This window comes from Opisthocomus hoazin, chromosome 4 (assembly GCF_030867145.1).
Source record: "Opisthocomus hoazin isolate bOpiHoa1 chromosome 4, bOpiHoa1.hap1, whole genome shotgun sequence".
NCBI classification, from domain to species: domain Eukaryota; kingdom Metazoa; phylum Chordata; class Aves; order Opisthocomiformes; family Opisthocomidae; genus Opisthocomus; species Opisthocomus hoazin.
In genome coordinates this window covers 94496218-94512097 of record NC_134417.1, presented here as the reverse complement: position 1 = coordinate 94512097, position 15880 = coordinate 94496218, and the positions used below count along the sequence as shown (strand labels likewise).

The 15880-nt window shown below is 66.4% G+C and overlaps 2 protein-coding genes across 2 annotated transcripts in view; one reads left to right on the top strand and one right to left on the bottom strand.

Annotated features, from left to right (window-relative positions):
* Nucleotides 1-379: 379 nt before the first annotated feature.
* The window catches only part of LOC104328045 (uncharacterized), a 29808-nt gene continuing 14307 nt past the window's right edge, over nucleotides 380-15880 (top strand). Inside the window, exons 1-10 of the mRNA XM_075417947.1 lie at nucleotides 380-550; nucleotides 712-1110; nucleotides 2193-2319; nucleotides 3946-4059; nucleotides 4280-4390; nucleotides 7511-8414; nucleotides 8521-8895; nucleotides 8985-9111; nucleotides 9480-10075; nucleotides 15236-15481. Of these exons, the coding sequence (XP_075274062.1) occupies nucleotides 527-550; nucleotides 712-1110; nucleotides 2193-2319; nucleotides 3946-4059; nucleotides 4280-4390; nucleotides 7511-8414; nucleotides 8521-8895; nucleotides 8985-9111; nucleotides 9480-10075; nucleotides 15236-15481 (3023 nt within the window). The 5' untranslated portion in view covers nucleotides 380-526. The remainder of the gene's footprint in view (nucleotides 551-711; nucleotides 1111-2192; nucleotides 2320-3945; nucleotides 4060-4279; nucleotides 4391-7510; nucleotides 8415-8520; nucleotides 8896-8984; nucleotides 9112-9479; nucleotides 10076-15235; nucleotides 15482-15880) is intronic.
* LOC142361221 (uncharacterized) lies at nucleotides 9207-12338 on the bottom strand. The gene is made up of 2 exons (XM_075420053.1): nucleotides 11411-12338; nucleotides 9207-10463 (listed from the first exon to the last, which is right to left on the bottom strand). Exons 1-2 carry the CDS (start codon nucleotides 11629-11631, stop codon nucleotides 9842-9844), a joined length of 843 nt encoding a protein of 280 aa, XP_075276168.1. The 5' UTR covers nucleotides 11632-12338; the 3' UTR covers nucleotides 9207-9841.

Here is a 15880-nt window from a genome sequence, read left to right as displayed (position 1 = left end):
GGCAAACCCGGCCGCCACCCCGGAAGTGGAACCGGCAGTGCCGGTGCCGGTGGCGGTGCCGGTGCCGGTGCCGGGCCCCGCTCCCCCCGCCCGCTCTTCCCCGCCCCGCGCGGCCCCGCCCCGCGCGGCCCCGCTGCCGGCGGCGGGAGCGCGCCTACCGGTACGCCCGCCCCTCGGGAGCGCCCCGCCCCTCCCCGCCCCGCTCCGCCCAGCCATTGGTCCGCCTCCAGCGGGCTCCGCGCTGATTGGCCGATCCTCCTTCCCAATCAGCTCGGCGGCCCGGAACGCGGCGGTTTGCTTCTCCCTTCCCGCTTCGGGGGTTTTTTATCCCGGTGCTTGCGCGGTCCTCCCGCCGCTAGGTGGCGCCGCGGCGCGCACCCGCCTCTCCCAGCGTGCTCCGCGCTCACGGCATGGCCGCTCTGCCCCGCCGCTGCTGAGGAGGCGCCGGGCCCGCGCCGCCGCCGCCTCCCGCCCGCTCCCGCTCCGCCGCCGCTCCCCCCCTCCCCCGCCGCCGCCCCGCACGGCCATGGCCGACTGGGCCCCCGCTCAGGTAAGCCCCGCCGCCTTCCCCCAGCCTGGCTCTGTCTCTTGTCCCCCCCTCCCGGGCGGCTGGGCCTGCGAGCTCTCCGCTCCGGTGCAGGCCCGTCCCGGGGACGCCATCCCGGTTGTCTCTCACGGCCCCGTCTTGTTCCCTCCTTTCCCCCCCTTCAGGAGCTGGAGTGGGAGATGGAGTCCCAGGAGCTGGCCCTGGAGCAGCCGCTGGCCGGGCCCGAGCAAAGCCCCGGCGGGGAGGCCGAGCCGCCGGCCGCCGAGATCTCCCTGACGCTGGTGACCGAGATCCAGGCCGTGGACAGGAAGGTGGACGCCCAGGCCGCCCAGCTGATGAACCTGGAAGGGAGGATGAGGATGGCGGAAACCAAGCTGATCGGCTGCGAGAAGACGGCGGTGGAGTTTGGGAACCAGCTGGAGAGCAAGTGGACGGCGCTGGGGACGCTGATCCAGGAGTACGGGCAGCTGCAGAAGAGGCTGGAGAACATGGAGAACCTCCTCAAGAACAGGAACTTCTGGATCCTGCGCCTGCCCCCTGGGGCGAAGGGCGAGGTCCCCAAGGTAACGGTCCGCTGCTCCGCGCAGGTCCCGCTATGTTAATTACGCACCGCTCGTTATATACGGGCGTGGTCTTCACCAAAGCTCGTCGGCCGCTCTGCGCGGGGTCGCAGGCTCCTCAGCGTGGTTGGAGCTGAGCAGGATTGCGTGGCTCAGCCCCGCGTGCCTGCCGGGTTTGGGGACGTGTCCCCAGTTCCTAGGCTGCGTTCAGAGGAGTGTGGGCAGCAGGGCGAGGGAGGGTCTCCTCCCCCTCTGCTCTGCCCCACTGAGGCCCCATCTGCAGTGCTGTGTCCAGTGCTGGGCTCCCCAGTTCAAGAAAGATGAGGAGCTACTGCAGAGAGCCCAGCGCAGGGCTACGAGGATGAGGAGGGGACTGGAGCATCTCTCCTAGGAGGAGAGGCTGAGGGAGCTGGGCTTGTTCAGCCTGGAGAAGAGAAGGCTGAGAGGGGACCTTGGAAATGCCTCTAAATATCTGCAGGGTGGGGGTCAGGAGGCCGGGGCCAGACTCTTTCCAGTGGTTCCCAGCGACAGGACAAGGGGCAACGGGCACAAACTGAAGCCGAGGAAGCTCCAGCTGAACCCGAGGAAGAACTTCTTCCCTCTGAGGGTGACGGAGCCCTGGCCCAGGCTGCCCAGAGGGGCTGGGGAGTCTCCTTCTCTGGAGATCTTCCAGCCCCGCCTGGCCGCGGTGCTGTGCAGCCTGCTGTGGGTGACCCTGCTTCGGCAGGGGGTTGGGCTGGGTGACCCACAGAGGTCCCTTCCAGCCCCTGCCATGCTGGGATTCTCTTGATTCCTCTTCAGAGGCAATGGCTGCAGAGCCACCTCAAAAATGAAGCGGGGACAGGGCTCCGTGTCGGGCGCCGTGCCTGCGGCGTGAGGAGGCCGGGCAGGCGGCGAGGGGAGGACCCCGTGTGTCCCCGGCAGGCGGGGCTGAAGCTGCCCGAGCCAGGCGCCAGGGCCGAGTGAGGCCTCGCTGCGTGGAGCTCTCCTGTGCCGTGCTGGAGGAGTTTGAACCAGAAAACATCCCCGGGTGTTTTCTTCCAGGAGCAGCAAAACGCCTGAGCGCGCGATGCCTCTAATTGCAGGTCCCCGTGGCATTCGGCGATGCTTCGTTTAACTTCTCGGAGGAGGAATGGAAGAGCTTGAACGAGTGGCAGAAGGAGCTCTACAGGCATATCATGAAAGGCAACTACGAGGCCGTCATCTCGATGGGTAAAGACGAGCCGGGGTTCGCCCCCCGGGCCTTCCGTTGCGCCAGGCTTCCCCGGGGAAGCGCCTGGTGGGAGCGGGGCGGGCGGGCGGCGTGCCGATCCAGGGACGCCTCACGGCTTTCGCCGCCAGCCCCGGCGAGTTCAGCCCTCACCGCTTCGGTGGAGCGGTGGGACGGACGTCCCGAGCGTCTCCCTGACGGCGGCCGGTGGGAGCCGAGCGAGCACCCGGGTCGGGAGGAGGAGGGGAAGCGAGAGGACCCCTCAAGCCGAGTAAAGATGGGGAAGAGGCGGGGTTTTTTTGTCAGGCAAAGGCCCACAGATCCACTGCGCTGGGTGCCTCAGCCCGCTTGCCACGTAGCGCAGCAGAGGGGTGCCCTGCCTCTGGGGTTCCTTCCAGCCCTGTCCAGGGGGGCGGTCAGTCCTTCAGCCGTAACCTGCCCGCCGTGGTGCTCGCTCTGACCCCCACCCTCGTCCCGGGGACCGTTTCTGGCGCGAGCACGTTGGCAGCTTCTGCTCCCGCGGAGCTGGGGAGAAGCAGCGGGCGAAGGCAGGCTCTGCCTTCCGCTTTTCCCCTCCGGCGGCTTGGCGGGCGCGGTGCCGGCTGCAGGGGGGTTTCCCTCACGGGGGGGGACGCGTCGCCTCCACGGAGAAGCGCCCATGCCTCAGCTGGGCAGGAGAGATCCCCGGCGTCTGCTCCCTGCGCCGAGGCCACCGCTATGCAGGCTCACCCCCGCCCTGCCATCCGATTCGGGGCGGCCCAGACCTTCCATCCTTCTTTTCTCCTTCCTTTCTTCCTCCATCTTTTCGGACAGAGGTCTTCAGCAGTCCCTGTGTGCAAAGAGGGGGAAAAAAGGTGAAGGATAAATACTGCCCCCCCCCCGTTCTCCCATTTAAAAACTGATCCCGCTGCGCTAGAGGCGCAGGAACGTAGCGGCCCCGCCGAAGGGCGTCTGTGGATCTGAGCCTGGAGGTTAGAAAAATGTATCTGTGCTTCATCTGAAGGTTTCTTTCTTTTGTTTCTTTCGGAGCAATGAGGTTTAGGGGTTTGGCCCTCGTTTAAGGCAAACGGATCCACCGGAGCAGCGGTGGAAATGAATACCCACTTGTTTGGAAACGAAGTTTTTCCGCTCTCCGCCCTAGGAGAGGTTGTGATTGTCCCCCCTTTCCCCCACCAAAACCCGCGAGCAGCTTGGGACTCGGACGAGTAGGATGGAGTGGTCCTGGCTGGAGGGAACCGCATGGGGAGGGCACTTCCCCTGCTGCCGCCGGCTGACAGCTCTGGTGCTGTCCCCGAGCTGAAGTCCCCATTGTAATGGACCCGCGGACCTTAGCAGAGAGGAGAAGAAAGGAAGCCCGGAGGTAAGCACAGATGCATTTTCTTATTCTCCTCCTCACGCTGCAGGCTTGGGAGGTGCTCCTCACCCGAGCAGAGTGTGCTCCTGCAGTCCGCTCATGTCCCCAGGGCCAGACAAGGTGAGCGGTGCAGACGTGTGAGAGCGTCTCCGTAAGCCTCTCTTTCCGTTCCCCGTCAGCCCCAGCAGTGAAGGAAGGTTGGTGGGCAAAGGTTGGAGAATGTCTCTCTCCTGCGAGGCCGGAGGAGACGTCCCGACCCTCTTTCTACCTGCAGATGCTGCCATTTCGAAGCCTGACCTGCTGTCGCGGATTGAGCAAGGGGAGGATCCCAATGCCGAGGATCCGGATGACTCTGAGGGAGGGGACACCCCGACAGACCCCAGCACCGGTGAGCCACGGGGTTCCTGGGACTCGGCGGGGAGGCGGGAAGCGGACGTGGGGCTGCCACCGCGCGCCTGCGCTCGGCTCCTTGCCTCTGCCCCTGGGATTTGCCAGCTCTGCCCTTGGGTGCCGGCGTGGTTTCGCTTTCCTCATCAGCTCTTCTCCCCCGTGACGCAGCTGGGAGGCGTCAGCACAAACTCCTGTCCTTGTTTTCTCTTTGTGAGCAGAGTTTTCCTTCCCTGGTCCTGATGACAGCTCGTGGACTAAGTATGAAGAGACCCTGGCCGAAAGCCACGACGGCTCTGAAGAGGAGGAAAGCATGGAGGTCCCCAGTACATGTGAGTCGGGAGCGCGGAGCCTCGCCGAGCGCTGCGCAGAGGGGGAGGAGGAGGCGGCCTCGGGCTCTTGGCGCTTGCTTGGCGTTGCACGGTCTCCCATAACATCCTCACAGGGGAGCTCAGGAAGTGTGGGCTGGGTGAGTGGTCGGTGAGGTGGATCGAGAACTGGATGAGCGGCCGAGCTCAGAGGGTTGGCATCAGCGGTGCTGAGTCTGGTTGGAGGCCGGTAACTGGTGATGTTCCCCAGGGATCAGTACTGGGCCCAGTCTTGTCCAACTTCTTCATCAACGACCTGGATGAAGAGTTAGAGCGTACCCTCAGCCAGTTTGCTGGTGACACAGAACTGGGAGAAGTGGTGGATACACCAGCAGGCTGTGCTGCCATCCAGCGAGACCTGGACAGGCTGGAGAGTTGGGCAGAGAGGAACCTGATGAGGTTCAACAAGGGCAAGGGCAGGGTCCTGCGCCTGGGGAGGAACAACCCCAGGCACCAGTCCAGGCTGGGGCTGAGCTGCTGGAGAGCAGCTCTGCGGAGAGGGACTGGGAGTGCTGGGGGACGACAGGGTGACCATGAGCCAGCAGCGTGCCCTGGCTGCCCAGAAGGCCAGTGGTCTCCTGGGGTGCATTCAGAGGAGTGTGGGCAGCAGGGCGAGGGAGGGTCTCCTCCCCCTCTGCTCTGCCCCACTGAGGCCCCATCTGCAGTGCTGTGTCCAGTGCTGGGCTCCCCAGTTCAAGAAAGATGAGGAGCTACTGGAGAGAGCCCAGCGCAGGGCTACGAGGATGAGGAGGGGCCTGGAGCATCTCTCCTAGGAGGAGAGGCTGAGGGAGCTGGGCTTGTTCAGCCTGGAGAAGAGAAGGCTGCGAGGGGACCTTGGAAATGCCTCTAAATATCTGCAGGGTGGGGGTCAGGAGGCCGGGGCCAGACTCTTCCCAGTGGTGCCCAGCGACAGGACAAGGGGCAACGGGCACAAACTGAAGCCGAGGAAGCTCCAGCTGAACCCGAGGAAGAACTTCTTCCCTCTGAGGGTGACGGAGCCCTGGCCCAGGCTGCCCAGAGGGGCTGTGGAGTCTCCTTCCCTGGAGATATTCAAGCCCCGCCTGGCCGCGGTGCTGTGCAGCCTGCTGTGGGTGACCCTGCTTGGGCAGGGGGTTGGGTGGGGGGTCCCCAGAGGTCCCTTCCAACCCCCAACATTCTGTCATTCTGTGGTTTGCCCGACGCGAGATCCGGCCTTCGCCGCTGTCTCTGCTGGACTTGCCTCAAGGGCTCAGCGCGGGCGCCGGACGGCAGCCGAGGCCGACAGAGTCCCGCCCGCGGGAGGAGCGGGCTGGAAAGCAGCACTGGGCTGGCTCCGGGACCATGGGTCACCCATCTGCTGTCGCATCGCTCGGCGAGGTCGCGTCTTTGGGTGAAGCAGAGCTGAGCCAGGAGCGTGCGTAGCGCAGGCAGGCTTCAAAGTTCTGAAAAGGCTTTTTGCGAAGCGAGATTTTTTTCGCAGCTTTCTCTGCGCTGAAGCGCGGGGGGACGCGCGAGCCGCGTTGGGAAGCGTCCCTTGCTCGGACGTGCTCCTGGCTTCCCGGCCTCGTGCTCAGCGGCAGCTCAGCTGTTCCAGCTGATGTTTTTCCAGAACTTCAGCCCGATCCGAGCAAAGCGGCCCGTTTTCACGCCGCGCGTCTCGATGTCGGGCAAGGAGGCGAGTGGCTGGAGAGCCCGGTGGCGGGGAGTGCCGAGCCGTCTTCTCTGGGCCTGCAGATGCTCAGCACAGCTTTACCTCCTCGCGCTGCGCGGAAACCTGTGGGTTTTTCTGCCCTCTTCTCCGCATCCCCAGATCCTCTGGGTTCTTCCCACCCTCCCTTCGCCAGGGTCCTTGGCGGTTGCTTGCAGTTACCCCTGACGCCGTGGGAGATCCTTCAACCCCAGGCACTGCACAAGCCCAGAAGGAAAAGAGGTTTTATTCCCCTTCCCTCCATTTTTTTTTTTTGCCTTTATCCTAAACCACACATTCTTAAAGACCTGCCCTGCTTCACCTCCTGCTGAGGAACCCACCGTTTCCCTTGGTCTCGCTGTACGGAGAGATCTCAGCCTTGTGCTGGCTGAGCTTTCCCAAGAAGCCTTCATCAGTGATCTGGGTGAGGGGATCGCGTGCTCCCTCGGTCAGTCTGCAGGGGACACCACGCTGGGCGGGAGCGTCGATCTGCTCGAGGGCAGGAAGGCTCTGCAGAGGGGTCTGGGCAGGCTGCATCCATGGCCCGAGGCCAACTGTGTGAGGGTCAACAAGGCCAAGGGCCGCATCCTGCCCTTGGGTCACACCAACCCCAGCAGCGCTGCAGGCTTGGGGAGGAGCAGCTGGAGAGCTGCCCGGCAGAAAAGGCCCTGGGGGTGCTGGGCGACAGCCGGCTGACCAGGAGCCAGCAGTGTGCCCAGGTGGCCAAGAAGGCCACCACCATCCTGGCTTGGCTCAGCAATGGGGTGGGCAGCGGGAGCAGGGCAGGGATGGTGCCCCTGGACTGGGCGCTGCTGAGGCCGCCCCTCCAGTGCTGTGTGCAGTGCTGGGCCCCTCACTGCAAGCAGGACCTGGAGGGGCTGGAGCGTGTCCAGAGAAGGGCAGCGAGGCTGGGGAGGGGGCTGGAGAAGAAGTCTGCTGAGGAGCGGCTGAAGGAGCTGGGGCTGTTCCGTCTGGAGAAGAGGAGGCTGAGGGGAGACCTTCTCGCTCTCTGCAGCTCCCTGCCAGGAGGGTGCAGTGAGGGGGGGTTGGTCTCTGCTCCCCAGGAACCAGCAACAGGACGAGAGGCAACGGCCTCAAGCTGCATCAGGGGAGGTTCCGACCCTTGGGGACATGGTTTAGTGGAGGCCTTGGCCATGTTGGGTTGACGGTTGGACTCGATGATCTTAAGGGTCTTTTCCAACCTTAACGATTCTCTGATTGGAAGTCGCTGTCCTTTGGCTGGCTCTGTGCTCCGGCACTGCTGAGGCAGCTCCCGCGCGGGACTTGCAGCCCCGCGGTGCCAGGTTCTGCCTGGTGCGTGCCGAGCGGAGACGGCCTCTGCCCCAAGGGAGCTGCGGTCTGATTAACGAGGCCGGCGGCGTCTCAGAGAAATGACACGAATGTCTCTGCTCTGCCAGATGAACAGCAGTGTGACGAGGAAGGTCCCGAAAGCCTCGAGCTTCCGGGCTCGTTGGCGGGAAAGTGGGAAGAGGTTTTCTCCAGCCCGGAGGAAGAGGCGAAGCCGAGCGGCTCGACCCCGCAGCAGAGAACCCCGACGGGCAACGGGCTGAGGCGCTCCGCTCGCCGCGGGAGAGACTTGGCCAAGAAGGACGCTCTGGAGGACGTGGCCACGGTGGAGGGGCCGTACATCTGCTGCGAGTGTGGGGAGAGCTTCCTGGAGAAGGAGCTCTTCGCCGCCCACCAGAAGGCCCACGCCGACGAAGAAGCCTGCACCTCCCTGGAGCACGGAGAGAGCTTCAGGCCGAAATCCAAAGCGGGCGCCGCGAAGGGCCAGGGGCCGTCGCGCTCCAAGCCGTCCAAGCGCCCCGACGGGGAAAAGAGCTCCGGTTTCAAGTACGGCTTGGTCAGGCACCAGGTGAACAACATGGTGGAGCGGCCCTACACCTGCTCCCAGTGCAAGGAGAGCTTCAGCCTGGAGGTGAGCCTGATCCTGCACCAGAAGCTGCACACGGGGAAGGGCGACGGCCCGCTGACGTGCACCTACTGTGGGAAGGACTTCCGCGACCTCTCCAAAGCCATCCGCCATCAGCGCATCCACACCGGCGAGAGGCCGTACCAGTGCACCGAGTGCGGGAAGAGCTTCATCCGGCGGGACCACCTCCTCAAACACTGGCGGGTCCACACCGGCGAGACCCCCTACCAGTGCCCCGTCTGCGGGAAGCACTTCCGCTACAAAGAGTCCCTCAACTGCCACCAGAAAATCCACTCCCGCAACCCTCGGCCCGGGGAGGATTCGCAGCACAACCTGGAGTCGGCGACTCAAACCGGCCATTTCTGCGTGAAAAAAGAAACTAAGCAGTAGCGCTGTGGCGGGAGGGCTCGCGGTGGCGGCGGGGGGGGGGGACGGCGCGGCGTGATGGGAGGCGAACTCGTATCGCAGCGGAATCCGTGTGGTCGCGCTACGAAGCCCGCTTTGGTCGAAGCGTCGAAGGAATCCCTCTGAAAAACTCTTGATCGGACGGCCTCGACCGCCTCCGCGACCGCGCCGGGCTACGCGAGGCTGCCGTCGCGGCGCAGGCCTCGTGCTGGAGTCGTCCCCCACGCGAGTTTGGATTTTGCCTGTAGAGAACAATCCCGAGCGACGCTCGGGGGTCCGCGTTTCGCCGGTGTTTCCCCACCTTCCTTTGTGCATATTCGGGAGTGACGAGCTTGCCCTTGCTTTTTTCCGCCCGCCCGCCGCCGCGCTGCCAGACCAGAACCGGGATGCGGGGAGGAGAAGCGAGGCGGACGACGCGCTTAGGGACGCGACGCGGGATTTTGGCCAAAGCGGCGAAGAGCAAAGGCGCGAAAAAGGAAGCGCGGGAGGAGCGGACGGGGCTGAGGAGGTGTCGTCGGGTGACGCTGCCTGAGGAGGACTCCGGTCTCGCGAAGGATGTTCTGGGCGGTGGTCGGGCTCCAGTTTCCCTCTGGCCCCGGGGGAGCGGAGCCGTCAGACGGACTCCTGTCAGTGAAGGTGGTTTTATTATTATTTTTTAACTGGGTTTGGTCTCACACTCAGGTAAGTCCGACGAGTGAAAGCAGCTTCTCCTAACCCCTGTAAAGAGCCGTTTGGTTTTTAGTTAATCTAGAAGTAGTATGTTGTTATTATTATTATTATTAATTATTATTATACTACTACAAGGAAATGTATGGCACTATATTTCACGGTTGATCTAAAAACACTTCGATGTGACGCGATAACTGACCGCAGATTTTCGGGCGTCTGTGTAAATAGCGGGGTGACCCCTCGGCGCTGATCGCTGTTGTCCCCGCGGTGGCTGTAACGTGCTGTCTCTTCCGCTCTGTGTCGTCGCCTGCCGCTTCGTGATCGTGTTTTGTAAGAACTTTTGTAAAAAGTCCGTCGGTGACCGTGTTCCCCTTCCCAAGCCCGGCTCGGGCGGGCGACGGCGGCGACGCTCGCCTCGCCGGACGCCGCGTTTCGCCCCTGCTCGCCCGCGCCGACGCCTGCAGCGCCCTTCCCCGGCACCCGGTTGTTATTTATTGGCGTTTTCCACGTATTCCGCAGCGCCGAGCGGGCTCCGCTTCACTCTGCTACCGCTCCGGCTGAGCACTCGGAGAGCCGGATCCGGCGCAGGAGGCGGCTCGGCGTCCAGCTTTCGGGCTTTTAAGCTTTTTCTCCGCCGTGGCTACGGCTGGAAGCGGACTTCGGTTTTACGCGAGGAGAACGTCGCGCTCCGGACGCTGGCCGCGCGGAAACGGAGCTGCAGCGGTGGCCAAGGAGTTGCCGGTCACGGCTCCGCGGCGTGGTTGAGCCGGGACAATCCCTTCACCGGGAGGAGCACCGGCGTGCGGCTGCGGCGCTGCCGGGACGCCGCGGCCCCGGTGCGCTCTGGCGAGGATCGGGCCGCCCGACGCCGCGCGCTCCTCTCTTCATCTCCCCGCGGCGTCGCAGCGGAGCTGGAGGGACCTCGGCTCGCCGCGGCGGCCGCGCTGGCTTTGCGTCGCCGCTTCCTCAGCGCTTTGTACCGGGGCTGCCAATAAACCGTTCCTGCCCGAGCTGGCTGTGGTGGGGGTCCCCGCGCTCCTGGGGTGTTTGCGGGGTGGGACTGGCACCCTGGATCCATCCCCGCAGCCCCTCTGCCCCCCATGACCTGGTCCCCTGTGGCCGTGGTGGCGGCCGATGGGTCCCCAGCCCGGGCTGGGGGAAGTTCCGTTGTCCCCTGTTGCCATCCTGGAGTGGGGTGGTGGCTGCCGGGGTGTGCGGGGCTGGAGATGCTGGGCGGTGGGGTGGGAGTGGGGGGAGAAGGGGCCGGATCCGGCAGCGGGTACGAGCCACACGGGACACCGTAAGCACACACGTATGTAGATACAGCGGCAGGCTGTGCTGGCATCCAGCGAGACCTGGACAGGCTGGAGAGTTTGGCAGAGAGGAACCTGATGAGGTTCAACAAGGGGCAAGGGCAAGGGTCCTGCGCCTGGGAGGAACAACCCCAGGCACCAGTACAGGCTGGGGCTGAGCTGCTGGGGAGCAGCTCTGCGGAGAGGGACTGGGAGTGCTGGGGGACGACAGGGTGACCATGAGCCAGCAGCGTGCCCTGGCTGCCCAGAAGGCCAATGGTCTCCTGGGGTGCATTCAGAGGAGTGTGGGCAGCAGGGCGAGGGAGGGTCTCCTCCCCCTCTGCTCTGCCCCACTGAGGCCCCATCTGCAGTGCTGTGTCCAGTGCTGGGCTCCCAGTTCAAGAAAGATGAGGAGCTACTGGATAGAGCCCAGCGCAGGGCTGCGAGGATGAGGAGGGGACTGGAGCATCTCTCCTAGGAGGAGAGGGCTTGAGGGAGCTGGGCTTGTTCAGCCTGGAGAAGAGAAGGCTGAGAGGGGACCTTGGAAATGCCTCGAAATATCTGCAGGGTGGGGGTCAGGAGGACGGGGCCAGACTCTTCCCAGTGGTGCCCAGCGACAGGACAAGGGGCAACGGGCACAAACTGAAGCCGAGGAAGCTCCAGCTGAACCCGAGGAAGAACTTCTTCCCTCTGAGGGTGATGGAGCCCTGGCTGCCCAGAGGGGCTGGGGAGTCTCCTTCTCTGGAGATATTCAAGCCCCACCTGGACAAGGTCCTGTGCAGCCTGCTCTGGGTGACCCTGCTTGGGCAGGGGGTTGGGTGGGGGGTCCCCAGAGGTCCCCTCCAACCCCTGCCATGCTGGGATCCTGGGATTCTGTCCCCGCCGGTGTGGCGTCCGTGTGTGCTCGGTGCGTATCTACCCCGATCCCGGCGCTCGGAGGAACCCCAGCCAGCGCCGGCGGTCCGCCATCCCGATCCCCCCCGTCCCCGACCAGATCCGGTAGCGGGAAATAAACGTACGGCGTGACCGGACGCGCAGAGCTGTCCCGTGCGTCCGGCCCCCTGCCCAGTCGCTGCCCCTCCATCCCAGTCTCCCCAGTCGCACCGGCACGGCCGAGCCCCGGGGGCGGTGACCCCCCATCCCAGCGCTGCTCCCGGTATCCCCTCGTGACAGGCGTCACCCGCCGGGACAGGGGGGTGACATTTCGGGGGTCCCCCGGTCCGGGTGGCGGGGGTGCCATCGCGCTCCCCACGCGGGTGGGTGGGTGTCACCCCGTGGGTGTTGCCGTGGGGGGCCGCGGGAAGCCCCTGCTCCTCGCCCCGGCGCTGCGGCGGTGACAGGATGCGGCCCTGTCCTCCCCGTCCCCTCTCCTTTTCCGCGAGCTGAGGAGTTTCCTGCCCGTCCCCGACGCCGGTGTCACCAACTTCCCACCATTGTCACCCAGCTGGGGGGGCCCCGAGGTCAGGACGTTGGGCTGGGGGGGCACACGCAGCACCGGGACAGGAGGGAAAGGGGTGGGGATGGGATGGGATGGGGTGGGAATGGGTGGGGATGGGGTGGGGATGGGAATGGGGATGGGACAGGGTGTGGTGGGCTGGGGATGGGATGAGGATGGAGATTGGGATGAGATGGGATGGGGATGGGATGGGGATGGGGATTGGGATGGAGATTGGGATGGGATTGGGATGGGATGAGGATGGAGATTGGGATGAGATGGGATGGGGATGGGATTGGGATGGGGATGGGATGGGTATTGGAATGGAATGGGATGGGGATGGGAATGGGGATGGGAATGGGATGGAGATGGATGGAGATGGAGATTGGGATGGGATGGGGATAGGACAGGGTGTGGTGGGCTGGGGATGGGATGGGACAGGGTGCAATGGGATGGGATGAGGATGGAGATTGGGATGAGATGGGAGGGATGGGGGTGGGATGGGATGGGATGGGGATGGGACAGGGTGTGTCAGGCTGGAGATGGGATGGGATGGGATGGGGATGGGATGTGGATGGGATGGGATGGGGATGGGACAGGGTGTGTCAGGCTGGAGATGGGATGGGATGGGGATGGGGATGGGGATGGGATGTGGATGGGATGGGGATGGGGATGGGATGGAGATGGGATGGGGATGGGATGGGATGGGGATGGGACAGGGTGTGTCAGGCTGGAGATGGGATGGGATGGGGATGGGATGGGGATGGGATGGGGATGGGGGATGGGATGGGATGGGGGATGGGACAGGGTGTGTCAGGCTGGAGATGGGATGGGATGGGGATGGGATGTGGATGGGATGGGGATTGGGATGGGATGGGGGATGGGGATGGGGATGGGATGGAATGGGATGGGGATGGGATGGGGATGGGATGGGATGGGATGGGGATGGGGATGGGATGGGATGGGATGGGATGGGATGGGATGGGATGGATGGGATGGGATGGGACGGGTTTGGATGGGACGGGTTTGGATGGGACGGGTTTGGATGGGATGGATGGGATGGGATGAGCTGGGATGATGGGATGGATGGGATGGGATGGGATGGGATGGGATGGGATGGGATGGGATGGGATGGGATTGGGATGGGATGGGATGGGATAGGATGGGATGGGACAGGGTGTGTCAGGCTGGGGATGGGATGGGATGGGGATGGGATGGGATTGGATGGGACAGGGTGCAATGGGATGGGGCTGGGATGGAACTGGATGGGATCGCTGGGCCGGGACCGATGTCCGCGATGGATGGGGAGGGACAGGACGGGACGTGAGGAGACCGGACACGACCGGAGGGGCCGGGAAGGGCCGGGAGGGAGCCGGGGCCACTCGGTCCGGTGCCCACCCCCCACCCCCCCCGAGGAGCCCCGTTCGGTGCGGAGCCATTGGGAGGGGGGGGGGTGTAGGAGGGGGAGAGGTTTCCATGGCGACGCCGCCCTCGGCCGCCATTTCACAGCCCCGCGGGGCGCGAGGCCGCCGGGCCGGGGAGGGGGGGGGAGTGGAGGGGGAGGCGGGGCCGGGCGGGGCCGGCAGGGGGCGCCCGCGCTAGCCCCGCCCCCCGGCATGGCGGCGCCCGACGGTGCGGGCAGGAGGGGGGAGCGGGCCCGCTGCCGCCATGGCCGCCCCAGGACCCCCCCAGTGCTCCCAGTCAGCCCAGTTACAGCCCCAGGTCCTCCCCCCAGTTCCCCCCAAGTCCTCCCAGTTACCCCGGGAACAGCCCCAGCTCCCCCCCCAGTTCCCCCCAGTCCTCCCAGTCAGCCCAGTTACCCCGGGAGCAGCCCCAGGTCCCCCCCCAGTCCCCCCAGTCAGCTCAGTTACCCCCCGGGAACAGCCCCAGCTCCCCCCCCCCAGTTCCCCCCAGTCCTCCCAGTCAGCCCAGTTACCCCGGGAACAGCCCCAGCTCCCCCCCCAGTTCCCCCCAGTCCTCCCAGTCAGCCCAGTTACCCCGGGAGCAGCCCCAGGTCCCCCCCAGTCCCCCCCAGTCAGCTCAGTTACCCCCGGAACAGCCCCAGCTCCCCCCCCCCCAGTTCCCCCCAGTCCTCCCAGTCAGCCCAGTTACCCCGGGAACAGCCCCAGGTCCCCCCCCAGTCCTCCCAGTCAGCCCAGTTACCCCGGGAACAGCCCCAGGTCCCCCCCCCCAGTCCCTTCCCAGTTCCCCCCCAGTCCTCCCGTCAGCCCAGTTACCCCGGGAACAGCCCCAGCTCCCCGCCCCCAGTTACCCACCACCCCCTTCCCAGTTCCCCCCAGTCCTCCCGTCAGCCCAGTTACCCCGGGAACACCCCCAGGTCCCCCCCCCCAGTTCACCCCAGTCAGCCCAGTTACCTCGGGAACAGCCCCAGGTCCCTCCCCAGTTACCGCAGGCCCCTCCCCAGTTCCCCCCAGTCCTCCCAGTCGGCCCAGTTCCTTCCAGCCCCTCCCCAGTTCCTCCCAGCCCCTCCCCACTTGCTGTCAGCACCTCCCCAGTTCCCCCAGCCCGTCCAGTTACCCCCAGTCCGTCTCCAGTCACCTCTCATCTCTCCCCGGTTACCCCGAGTCCTTCCCAGTTCCCCCAGTCCCTCCAGTTACGCCCCATCTCTCTCCAGTTCCCCCCAGTCCTTCCGCAGTTCCCCCCAGTTCCTCTGCAGTTCCCCCCGCCCCTCCAGTCACCCCCAGTCCCTCCCCACTCCCTTCCAGTCTCTCCCCAGTTCCCCCCCGCCCCTCCAGTCACCCCCAGTCCCTCCCCAGTTCCCCCCAGTCTCTCCCCAGTCCCTCCCCAAGTTACCCCCGCCCCTCCAGTCACCCCCAGCTCCTCCCCAGTTCCCTCCACCCCTCCAGTCACCTCCAGTCCCTCTCCAGTCCCTCTCCAGTCTCTCCCCAGTTCCCCTCCAGTCTCTCTCCAGTCCCTCCCCAGTTCCCCCCGCCCCCTCCAGTCACCCCCAGTGCCTCTCCAGTCCCTCCCCAGTTCCCCCCAGTCTCTCCCCGCCCCTCCAGTCTCTCCCCAGTCCCTCCCCAGTGCCTCCCCAGTTCCCCCCCGCCCCTCCAGTCACCCCCCCAGTCCCTCCCCAGTTCCCCCAGTACCCCCCCGCCCCTCCAGTCACCCCCAGTCCCTCTCCAGTCCCTCCTCAGTTCCTCTCCAGTTCCCTCCAGTCACCCCCAGTCCCTCTCCAGTCTCTCCCCAGTTCCCCCCCGCCCCTACAGTCCCACCCCCCCGACCCTTCCCCCAGTATCCCCCAGTTGGCCCCCAGTCCCCCGTGCCCCTCGCAGCCCCGCCCCCCGGGCCCGAGGCCGATGAGGGGGAGCCGGGGGGGGGTGGCTGGGGGGGGGGGGGCCCCGACGGTGCGCGGCGGCCGCGCGCGGTGATGCCGTCGGCGCGGCAGGGGGCGCTGCGGCACCGGCCGCCTCCCCCGCTCCGCCCCGCCCGGAGCGCCCCCCCCGGGCGCGGCCCGCGAGGCGGCGGCGGCGCAGCCCGCCCCCTGCCGGCTCGGCGGGGCAGCGGCGGCGCCGGGAGCTCCCAGCGCCGAGCGGCGGAGCCGGGACCGGGAGCCGCCGCGCTCGGTTTCTCGCCTTTCCCCCCCCTCCACTTCACAATCTCGTTCGTTTCCACCCCCCCCCCCAACCCCGGGGTCGGACCCGAGCCCCGCCCCGCCGCGCCGCGCCCCCCGCCCCGCCGCTCCGCGCCGCCCCGGGGCCCAGCCCGATGCCCGGCGGCGGGCGGAGGTGAAGGAGCGAACGGGCGCTGGATCCTCCCGGCCGAGGCCCCCGGGACACCGGGCAGGGAACAAAGGGGCCATGGCCGAGGGGGCTCCCGCTCAGGTAAGGGCTCTGCCGGGTCCCGCGGGGCCTCACGTCGGGGCGGGGCCGCGCCGTTAGCCCCGGGGGGGGCGGCGGGGCCGGGGCCGGGCCTCCGAGGCCGGCGGGGGGCCGAGCTGCCGTCGGGGGTCGGGCCTGCCCGGCCCGCTCCCCCCTCCCGCCTCTGAGCCCCCCCCCCCCCGTGACAGAGCCGCCTCCACACCCCCCCCCCG